This window comes from Panthera pardus, unplaced genomic scaffold (assembly GCF_024362965.1).
Source record: "Panthera pardus isolate Hobbes unplaced genomic scaffold, ASM2436296v1 HiC_scaffold_22, whole genome shotgun sequence".
Lineage (NCBI taxonomy): Eukaryota > Metazoa > Chordata > Mammalia > Carnivora > Felidae > Panthera > Panthera pardus.
The window spans coordinates 72,414,009-72,426,214 of NW_026526788.1; the positions used below are offsets into that span (position 1 = coordinate 72,414,009).

Here is a 12,206-nt window from a genome sequence, read left to right on the forward strand (position 1 = left end):
ATTATTAGCCACGTTCATTATTTACCTCCTAACACGTTTCAGGAGGGTCTGCTTGTTTGCCCTTCGACATGTGTGAGGGGAAGAATACTCCAAGTTATGGTCCTGGTTTGGAAAAACTGTGCCTTTTCGATGTTTGTTATCTACCCTCCCAAAGCCTTAAAATAACTTTCAAGAGTGACTCAGATTGTGTGTAATCAAAATCTTGCTAATGATGAAACAACAAAACCTCAGAAGTTTTAACTACCAATCACCTAATGGAAGGCACACCTTGCTAATTATATCCCTTAATGTGGAGCCAGTAGTCTAGGCTAGGGCACATTACTTTGCAGGGCATCGGGATTCAAGGTCGTGTGAACTCCACACTCGTCTGGACCTAGAACTTAAATGTTGGGTGATAACGTTTTGAAGAAAATTGCTTAATATTTTATAGTGAGGGGACTTTGTGAGTAAAAATCTTCAAGAAGCGTTGATGTGATTTTCAAAAGCAACTTCGATGTTTGGAATTTGGATTGCTGCTCTCTTATTCTTTGGCACATCAACGGGTAAGACTTAATTTATTAGTTCCTTCAAAATAAGGAGTACAGTCACATCCAGAATGTGATTGATACGGGTTTCGGAATATTGGCTCTGTTTATATTTTGATTTATTTGTCCTAAAAATATCTAAGGGAAATGAATCAATTTAGTAATACTAAATCTGATAAGTATATAGGAAGTATCTATTTCCAATAATATAAAAGTTGCTGGATGGCTTGTACTGGGCTCCCAGCTCTATACTTACTAGCCTATGGCCTTGGTGAAGCAACTTATCTGTTAAAGTCTTGATTTCCTCACTTCTAAGATAAGTGTGTAGCAATAAATGATAAAATACATTCATATTTCTGGTTTCAGTATCTGAATCACTGTAGATGCTCAATGAATGTACAAATGAATGAATGAATCAATCAATCAATGAATGACTAATGGTGATTGGAACTTCCATGTTGATTTTTTCTATTTGGGTCATGCTTTTGTGAAGAGATTTTGGTCTGTGAACATTTCTTACACATTAACTCAATATTCATGGACTTGTGCTCTTTATATTGTGGACTCTTCAGGCATCTCCTGTGTAGTAGCTGTTGTTTATCTCTGTTTTTACCTCCCTGGTTCAGTGTTCTTCCTATAAGCACAACAAAAGTTAGTTGATATGTTTTAACCAAAGTAGAATCAAAGAATTTCAGTGTTTTTACTCCCTGCCCTCCAGATCTTTTCTGTGGGATAAAAGTGGATGGATCTATTGTTGGTTTTAGTATATTCCTGGAACTGTGCTCTATTTTCTGTAATGTTCCTGCCCCCGACAGTCCTTACTGAATACTGAAAGCAGCTAGACTGATCAGTTCCAGAACAGAATCGAGTGAAGTCTTGCCTGGTCTATTGTTCTTATACCGTCACCTTTTTTTCCTCAGGTGGTCTCTCCTCCTTCCAGACTTCAGGCCTCTTTGCTATCTCTACTCACAGCCCACCCTCAAAGTCCTCTCTGAACAAGGATGCTAATATGTTTTATTTTAATCAACAAATACAATCACCTACTATGTGCCAGGCACTGTGTTGAACCCTGGAGACACAGTTGTGATTAATAAGACTTCCCTATACCCATCGGAAATATTTACTTTTCAGTAGGGAGTGATTTCTGTTTGAAGGTTTATTGAATTAAACACAAATTGTAAAATGGCAGGTACCAGAGAACTAAATGCAAATGGACCCTGTTACAAATTTAATAGATGCCAAGGCAGGTAATAATACAAATGTGATGGAGACTCAAATTTTTAATGATAGCGACTCTATAATGAATATAAGTGTGCAGTAGAAATATATATATATATATATATATATATATATATATACACACACATATATACTACTCCACATATATATATATATATATAACTATGCATAACTATTATATATATAATCTAATTTTAATATAACTATGATTTTATTTTTTTAAGTTTTTTGGCAGCCAGCCAACTCTCTCCTCAGTTTAATGCCATGGCCAATCATAATCACTCCTTGGTATACACATTGGACTTCTTTGCTGCTTTTGCTTCACTTGGCTTAACCACAACACTGGTTAAGTCCAACACATCATCACTGTGCAGCTGACTGTGCCTGGAGAAAAACACACACCATGCTGACTGTCTCACTGCAAAGTCATGGTTATCAGACAGAAGGTGACCCTAAGGCTGCCAAGCCATCCTACTGTTCTCCCCTCATCCATTCATTTGCCTGGGCTCCTGGGTTCTTTCATTTTTCTCCCCTCTTCTCAAATCTCCAACACCTCCCTGCTTACCAGCACTCAGCTGATGGCCTGGTTTCCCATTTCAATAAGAAAATGGAAACAAAGAGAAGAGACCTTTGCGGAACTCCCAGTACCACATTTATCCAACTTAGCTGCATACACCTGCCTGTACGTTCTGCCTTCTCTCTTTCACAAGAGATGAGCTGTTCTTGCTGCAACAAAGGCCAACCCTTCCTCCTGTATATTAGACACTCTCTCCTCTCACCTGCCCAAGGAGTGCACTCAACCACACTCTCTTCTATTTCTCCTGCTTTACCAATTTTCTTCCTGTCTTCTGGAACATTCCCAGCAGCACAAACGTGTGTTATTTCATCCATCTTTTTGTTTTTTTAATTAAAATGTATTTTTAAATGTTTATTCAATTTTGAGAGAGAGAGAGAGACAGAGACAGAGCGCAAGCAAGGGAGGAGCAGAGAGAGAGGGAGACACAGAATCTGAAGCAGGTTCCAGGCTCTGAGCTGTCAGCACAGAGCCTGATGCAGGGCTTGAACCCATAAACTGTGAGATCATGACCTGGGCCAAAGTCAGACACTTAACCAACTGAGCCACCCAGGTACCCCATCCATCTTTAAAACTCCACTTCTGAGTTGTGTGTATGGGGTTTCTTTTTCTCCTCCCCTTCTTTCTTGAATTCAGTCCAATCAGGCTTTCACCCCAGAAACTACCCTTGTCACTGTCACCAGTTACTCCTTTGTTGACAAGCCAGTGGTCAATTCTCCATCCTCATCTACTTAGACTTTGCAGTATTTGGTACTCTTGATTGCTCTCTCCCCTGGAAGTACATTTTTAAGTTGGCATCTAGGATTCCACGTTCTTCTGGGTTTCCTCCTACTTCTTGTAAGCCTTTTTGTCCGTGTCCTGTGCTTATCCCCACTCGTCTTCCTGATGTTTCAATGATGGAGTGTCCTAGGACTCTGTCCTTAGGTCATCCCTCTTCTTTACCTACCATCACTCCCTTGGTGATCTCCTCCATATTCGTGACGTCAAACACCAACTTTATGTTTATGACTGCCAAGTTCCTATGTGCAACTGAACTTCTCCCTGGAATTGCAGTCTCATATATCTACCTACTTCTGTGGCATCTCCACTTATGTATCTAATTCATATAAAAGCTGCATATCCAGAGCTGAGCTCTTTTTTTTTTAAGTTTTTTTACATTCATTTATTTATTTTGAGAAAGAGAGAGAAAGGCAGAGGGAGAGAGAGAATCCCAACCAGGCCCTGCACTTCAGTGCAGAGCCTGACATGGGGCTCAAACTCCCGAACCGTTGAGATTATGACCTGAGCCGAAATCAAGAGTAGGCCACTGAACCTACTGAGCCACCCAGGTGTCCCCAGAGCTGAGCTCTTGATTCTACTCCCAAATCTGCCTAGAATTCTAGCGTCTCCCCAAGTAATGGCAACTCCAGCCTTCCAGGAACTTCGCCAAAAACCTTGACATCATCCTCTACTTTTCTATTACACCTTCCTGCCAATTAATCAGTAAATTGATCCTCCTTCACAATTTATCCAAAACCTGACAACTTCTCACCACTTCCCCTGCTGCCACCTTGACTTTGGACACCATTGTCTCTTGTCTAATTTACTACAGTCGCCTCCCAGATGATCTCTGTGCCTCCCCCCTTGTCCCGCTTCAGTATATTCCTCAAACAAAATAAACCTCAGTCAGTCTGCATCACTTTTCTGCTCATGGCCCTCCAATGGCTATCCCCCTCACCTTGGAGTAAATGCCAGAGTCCTTCCAATGATCTGCCAAGGGCTGCATGCTTTAGCCCTCTGTTACCTTCCTAATACCATCCCTTGTCCATCATCCCTTGTTCAACTCCCTGGGGCCAGATATGTCCCAGAACTCAGACTTTTTTTTTTTTCTAATTTTAAGTATACTGTAAAATACAAAACCCTGAGAGGAATCTTGGGTAGCACAACCACATGGATATTTTTGTAGTGAAATCTATGAACATTCATATTAATTAGGACGACGAATATATATAGCCTCAGGTCAGTTTTTGCTACCAAATGAGTTTTCTGCAAACTGAAAAACGAATGAAAAAATCAAAATCCCACTTCTTTCCCCCAGAGGATTTTGGATTTTGCAATTGCAGAGTAAGGTGTTACGGACCTGTCACTCCCCACTCTTCCGTCAGCTCTGATCAGGGTGGCCGTGTCATAAGTCCTCTGTCACACTAAGCCATGCTCCTTCCCCCAGAGGCTTGTGTGTTCTCTTCCCTCAGCCCTCTTCCAGAAATCCCCACAGTTTGCTCCTCACCCCCTTCAGCTGTAGATTCAAATGCCACCTATTTTAGTGAGATCCTCCCTGGCCACCCTATTTGAATAGCAACCCCTTCCTCACCTGAACACATACACATCTTCATTTTATTTACTTATTCTTATTCATTGTCCCCACACCCCCACTGGGCTATACTCCACCAGGGCTAGGCTTATTTTTTCCACGGTTGATTCCCTAATGCTGAGAACAATATCTGGCACATAATAGACACTCAAATAAATATTTCTTGGATAAATTAGTGAGTCCATTTTCAAGATATTTTTTGTCATTGGGAAAGGCGGCTCACAGTATGAAAAATTACTCATTTAGAGAGTGGAAGTTAAGAAAACATGAGCTAATATACCAACTTATATGATTTCTTAACCAATTAAACCTAATGTGCTATAGTAAAGAACGTTGAAGTCGAAGGGTAAATAAAACACTTCAGTTGCAGAATATATCAAAATACAATGACCCAAGAACTGAAGGCACTAGAAAAAGAACAAGTAACATTGAAGGAAGAATTTCATGAATAAAAATGAAAGTAAAGGTTAACACATTAGAAGAACAGGAGTAAAGCAATACAATTGATAAATGTATATTGTGATTGCCTAATAAAAGTAAAAAATAGAAAACTGTGATGACAGATTTAAATAAAGAGAAATAACCACAGATGTGGAAGACATTGAAATGATTATACTTTGTATAAATTCAGGCCAAGAGAATTGAACTTCTAGATGAAAAACTTCTCTTTACACCAGAATAAACTCCAGATCAATGAACATTTAAAGTAAAAGAGTGAAACAAGAAAAATATAAACAAAAACAAAGTGAAATTGTTAATGATCTTGAAGTAAGGAAGGCTTTTCTAAACAAGATGAAACCCCAAAGCCATAAAGAAAGAGACTGATTATTTTGTTGAGTAAAATGTGAAATTTCTATAAAACAAAAACAAAAACAGCAAACTAGAATATTTTTTCTCAATGTCTGATTGAAAAGGACCAAATCTCTCTACTATTTGAAGAGTTTTTACAAATGAATAAGAAAAAAGCAAACTTTAGAAAAATGTACATCAGACACAAAGATGTCACCCACAGAACATGTGCAAAGGGCCAGAAATGCACAAGATATTCAGGTATTTAGGTAATTCAAGGAATACAAATGAAAATGACAAAAGGTTTTCCTTCCGGTGGCACCTATAAAAATGTAAACCCGCATACCCTTCTGTTGCAGATGGTAGTGTTGTTCCCCACTCTTTACTCCCCCTCCCCGGAAGAGGATGCTACAGCCCCACCTTTGGCTACATGACCTGCGGAGAGCAGTGCCAAGCTCGAATGCCTGTATGAAGAGCATTTGCATGGTTCAACCATGGTTCTGCCCTTTCCCTCTGCCCCAAGAGCAACATGTTCCAGACAGGGTCTCTTTTGGCTTAGATCCTGGAAGGAAGAAGACTGGTAAATCAGAGCCACAGCCAACCGGAAACTACTGCAGCCAAAATAGAACATGAACGAGAACTAAACCTTCATGTTGGGAAGCCGAGGAGATTTGGAGGCTATTTGTTACAACATAACCTAACAAAAGCTAATTAATGCACCTCCCAATTCTACTTAGTGATAGAATGAGCTGCATCATGGTTCTCCCCCAACCCCCCCAACACCAACTTAATAACAATGACGCATTGGGCAGGGTGGTCACTTTTTGTAAGTCTTCATTTCCTCACATATGTGACACTTAGGGCTCAGTCTGTTTTTGCCCTTTTAATTATTATTAATTAAATTATTATTAACTAAACATAATTTGGAGAAGTAGTCTTCTTTTTTCTTTTGTGACTTAGAGTTACCATTATTAATTATTAAAAATTTAAGACCATAGATAAGGGTAAACAAGAAAATAAAAACCATGCATCCTCAGGGCGCCTGGGTGGCTCAGTCAGTTAAGTGTCCGACTCACGTATCTCATGGTATGTGAGTTCAAGCCCTGCGTTGGGCTCTGTGGTGACAGTTCAGAGCCTGGAGCCTGTTTTGGATTCTGTGTCTCCCTCTCCTTCTGCCCCTCACCCACTGGCGCTGTCTCTCTCTCTCTCTCTCTCTCTCTCTCTCTCAAAAAATAAATAAAACCCACGCTTTCTCACCATTATTAATATTTTGATGCACTTCCTTTAAATTTTCTTTTTCCCCATGCATTTTAAATAAAACCATGCATAGTTCTGCAGCCTGCCTTTTCAGCACAACACACTAACATAATCACTGTCATTACAAATTTCATTACAAATCTCTGTAAGCATTTTCAATGGCTGCGTAATACCGTTAACGCTACCATTCTAAAACTATATTCTTTGTCATATGGGCCATTTAAGTTATTGGCCCAGTATCAACTTACTGATTTTGTAGCAAACATGTTATTTTTAAAGAACTATTAATCTTTCAATTTTTTCCCTAAGTGGCTTTGATACTTTATAATCTTGATCAGTCTCCTTCATCATATCTAGTTTCTTCTAACTTTATATTCTTTTTATGGGTATTTCCTTATGGAAAAAGGCATAGTGACCAATAACCCTGGTAAGTTACAAACATAAGAAACATACAGTTTTTACAAGTCTTTATTTCAAAATCCAAACTCCTTTCCATAGACTGAATAATGTAGTTGAGAATTTGGGTGTATGGGGGAGGGGGAGACATGGCATGCAAAAAGCAAGGGCAGCTGGACATTCTAGAAAAAAACAGAAGGCTGTATTAGAAAGGCACGATCCAAATGTGAACTCATTGATCCAAATTAGAACTGGACATATGTGTGCTTCAACAGAAAAAAAAACCAGAATGGATTCCAGGCATGAGAAATATTGATTGAGGAGCTATAGTAGAGATACATTGAAGAAGGCACATGTTTACACTTACAACAAGAGAAAACAAAGGCAACCAGAGAATCCAGGAAAATGAAAATGCTACAAGAAAAGCATGATCCAAATATGAAGCAAACCAAAATGACACTGATCTCGAGCAATTCATGTCTAAGAAAAGATAATTCATGTGAATATTCCCCTTTTGAAGCGAATGGGTAACCATACAACAAAGTGCAGATAAGCAAATGTAATTATAGCACGCTAGCTGGCTCTGAAAGGAAAAATATTTATCTAGTCATAATCGTATAAATTCTGTTTATTGGCTTTCAATTTTTTGGAGCCAGCCTACCCACAAAACATAAAAGACTTAATTATGATCATAGAACAAAGTCTGACTGTTATCAACTTTGACAATATGAAGTCAAAGTGCTGCTGGCGGACCTTGAAAGATGGAAGGGAAGAGAGGTAACATGGCTTAAAACTTCGTCTTGCAAAGGTAGAGAGTCAGGTTATAAGGAGTATGAGGTATCGATCAAGAAATAGAAGATTACTGGGGCACCTGGGTGGCTCAGTCAGTTAAGCTTCCAACTCTTAATTTCGGCTCAGGTCATGATCTCACTCTTCGTGAGTTCAAGTCCACGTTGGGCTCTGCACTGACAGCAGACTGTCCGTGCCTGAGTGACAGCAGACTGAGACTGCCTGAGATTCTCTGTCTCCCCCTCTCTCTGCTCCTCCCCGACTCGTTCGCTCTGTCTCGCAAAAATAAACATTAAAAAAAAGAAATAGATTATTACTCTTTCAGTTCACGGTGGAAGCCAGTTAACGAGCTAAAAACAGTGTTATCGACTGTAGAGGAGGAGGAGTTGAGACAGCGTGGAGAGCAGGACTTGTAGGAGCTGTTGTCCCCCAGCAGTTTCGGGCCAGCCCCTGCTTGGCCAGCTCTGGGACGTGCAACCACAGTTCAGCCTGTCTGGCCACTCCCAGAGAAGCTCTGTCAATAGAGACACTAGAGGGACACTGAGGTTCCAGGAGGGAGGAAGATGGCGTTCCTTCTTCTCTGCTCCTGGTTCCTGTCTTTCCAGAAATGACCAATAATCATCCGGTAGCAGCAGGTGGCTCCAGCTGGCAGTTGTTCGGAAACACCCAGAAGCAGGCACACGGTGCCTACTCAAAGATGCCAGTGCTAGCCAGCCAGCACCCCTCTTCACGGGCCAAACCCCAGCTCTGGAGACAGCACCCCTCCCCGCCAGGGTCTAGCAGCCCTTCCTTCAAGTTTCTACATCTGAATGACTTTTTGGTTTGGTTCTTTTGGTTTGGTTCTTTTTGATTCTTCCACCAGCCTTCCACCAGCAGCTGCTCTCTGCAATGGCCACCTGTGAGCAACTACATGGGCCCCTTTGTGCCTTCAGTTCTCCAACACTTGATTGATAGCAATTCATTGTATTAAACTCTCACAGTTAAGATAACCGGTGTGATTTGTTTCTTGCCCTGATCCTGACTGATCCCAAGAATAGGTGGGTTAAATCCTCATTTATTATTGCAGCAAGTTAATAGATCATGTGTGACTAATGTTAATAAATCAAACCTTGGCAGTGTTAGCACATTATATAGAGATGTGGGGGTAACCACGAGAATAACGGCAGACATGTTTAAAAGTAGCCGCCTCTAGGGAGAGGGCTGTGTCTGGGAGTGAGCACGGATGTTGCTCATCTGTACAATTTCTTTTTAATGTATAAACATTTGTTTGATTAAAAAAAATTTAATTCCTTATCCTCTCTCTTCATGTTTAGCGGGTAATCTCATTGTTAGGGAATGGAGAAAATGCAAAATCTCCTAAGATTTTAAAGTAAAATCTGGTGGACTTAAGAGTGAAAGAATTATTCAGCATTTTTTGGTAAGTGAGAAAAGGAAATGCTCAAATTCAAGACTTCAAACAGTTGTAGCCAATACTAATGAATAACCATATATTGAATAAATGCCAACCAATTTAATAAATCATAATAACACATTGAATACATAATTCAATGCTACATTGAATAAATAATTATTGTTATAATTGAACAAGTTAAACTATGCCTCCATAAAACAGTATGAAATAAAGTTATTTGCTTTTGGCTGTTAAAAGAAAATGAAAAAGAAAGGCCATGGTGAAAAGATCAATCAGAGTCGGTAGATCACAGAAACATTAAGCCTCAGTTTGCCCAAAGCGTCTCATTTTAGACATGAGTGAGGCGAGCTCCAGAAAAGACTTGGTTAAAACGGAATGAAACTTTGCTGTTATCTATACTCCCAGAAGACCGACGTTGGACTCCTACAGTGTGTCAGGCATAGTGCTAGGTCCTGGGGACTCCAGGGTCCATTTCATCCCAAACTTTCAGTCTGATAAGAAAAGACAGAAATTCAGGGAACACACAGTATCCCTCTTATGTCCAGGCCCATTGACAAGGGCTGTGCCGTGTAATAGTTCGTTTAGGCTTCCCAACAAGGCTGTAAGGTAAGTGGTATCATCTCCACATCACAGAGGAGGAAACTGAGACTCTAAAGAGGCAAAGTAATTGCCCAAAGCCAGGAACGTCTGATCCCACAGCCCCTGTGCTCTCATCCGCAACATTGTGATCTACAAGGTCATGGTCATGATATTGGGAGGGTGGTGGGGGAAGGAGAGAGGAGAGCATTTTTTGAAGAGAATCTCCCCCTAAGTCAGACTTGTGTAACTTAAAGACCAGTTTCAATTAAGCCTCGTGGTAGGAAACAACCTCTCTCTGGGCCTGGTTCCTACAATACTGACCCTCAATCTTTCTGCCGCAGGAAAAGAAGTTTGCTATGAAAGGGTGGGGTGCTTTAAAGATGGTTTCCCATGGACTGGGACTTTGTCAAGACAGTTGGCAGGTCTACCCTGGTCTCCTGAAGAGATAAACACTCGCTTTCTGCTCTACACGAGACATAATCCCAAAGCTTATCAGGTAAGATAACTCGCTGCCTTCACACATAGGTTATTCCAAAATATAAGATGTAGCTATAGGTTCAGTAACCTACTCTGGGATAAACTGTTGACTTAAAGGCAAATATTTCTTTTTAATATTGTAAGCTAGATTTTTTTTTTTCTCATCATCAAATACTTGCCCTAGTATTTAAGTATAAAGATTGGTCTGAGTATGTCGTTTCATAGGAGGTAAATTTGATATTTCATTTGATTCATATATTAATTGGGAGCTTTCCACATGTAAGACTGTAAATAGGCAACAGGCTCCTCATGTATTAAATGGAATAAATAAGACAGTGTCCTAAATTTATTATATTAGGGGAAAGGGGGTATATAAATAATTACCTCTGTTGCAGCACAAATTATGATCTGTTACATAAGATACAAACAAAAGAATCTGGGAGCAGTGAGGAAAGGCTTACCTTCCCCTTAAGGGTGGGACAAGAGCCAGAAAGGCTTTGAGGAAGACGTGTTTTGAGGTGTGTCCTGAGAGGTGGGAAGGGTTTGCATAAGCAGAGGCAGACAGAGAAATGACAAAAAAAAAAAAAAAAAAAAAAGGCATGGACAAATACATAAAGGAGAGAACATCTGATGAATGACAATATGTTGAGTTAGACTGAAAGGAAGTCCTCAAAATATGGAGTTAGAAAAGTAGTTTAGAGACAAATTGTGTAACTCCTTCCTGGGTATTTTGGATTTCATCCTGTGAGTCAGGAGGTCCCACTGGTAGTTTCTGAAGAGTCACTAGGCTGTTTACTCTGGCTGCAGTGCACCGTCTTGACTGGAGCCGGGCAAGCCTGCAGGTGATTTTCTGACTGTTTCGTACTATGCCACCCAACATGGTAGCCGTGAGCCACGTGTGGCATTAAAATGGAATAAAATTAAAAATTCAGTTTTTCAGTTGCACCAGCCACATATCAAGTGCTAATAGTCCCGTGTGGCTAGTGGCTACCATTTTGGACAGTGCAAACACGGGATATTTCCACCATCACAGAAAGTGCTATTCGCGATTAACTAGAAAACTACGGCGCGGTTCGGAATGGACTCGGGGAACTAGCCTGAGCCATGGAATGAACATGAGTATGATGATAGAAAATTGACATGATAAACATCACAAACTGCCTGGAGATTTTACACATGAGTTATGGGAAGAATAATGACCCTTTTAACAAGAAAACTTGATTGGGGATGCCAGAGAATGAGTTACATGTTGGACGAGTGAGGTTCGTGTAGGCTATTGGAGATTTTCGTCTTGCAACTCTGTGGGAGTCTAGACCTGGAAAAATAGGATACAAAGTCTTTTACCCAGTGGTGAGAGTTGAAACCCAAGAATGATGTTATCTTAGGGGCAGAGAAAAAAAAAGCATGATACTAGACCCAGGTGGAGCACGAGCCAGAGAAAGAGCACTCCCCAGTGCAATGACATTTCCAGTTTTTACCTTCATCTATAAAACCTTGAGGCTTACTTTCCTTCAGACCCAGCCAAGACAGCCTTCTGCTCTGCCTTCTTACAAACAGGATCTGATTCGTAGCTGTCTACGTACCAGACACATACACGGGGACACACGACTCTTCACTGACATGTGCCATTTGCGCTGTAGATGACGGCTCTATCTAAAACAAAGAAGAAAAATTCTTATTTTGGGTATGGAGAAACTTACAAAGCAACTGTACCTAAAAATTTGATTTTTATAACTATCAAGAAGCGAAGAGAGGAATATCGTTCAGCCTTTAAAAGAAATGAAATTATGGTAGATGCTACAACATGGATGAACCTTAGAA

General features: G+C 40.3%; 1 protein-coding gene across 2 annotated transcripts in view; it reads left to right on the top strand.

Annotated features, from left to right (window-relative positions):
• Window positions 1-225: 225 nt before the first annotated feature.
• The window catches only part of PNLIPRP3 (pancreatic lipase related protein 3), a 35,213-nt gene continuing 23,232 nt past the window's right edge, over window positions 226-12,206 (top strand). The window contains exons 1-2 of one of the 2 annotated variants that reach the window (XM_019459552.2): window positions 226-542; window positions 10,250-10,404. In XM_019459552.2, the coding sequence (XP_019315097.2) occupies window positions 494-542; window positions 10,250-10,404 (204 nt within the window). In that variant the 5' untranslated portion in view covers window positions 226-493. The remainder of the gene's footprint in view (window positions 543-10,249; window positions 10,405-12,206) is intronic. The other variant, XM_019459553.2, reaches the window with a different exon arrangement.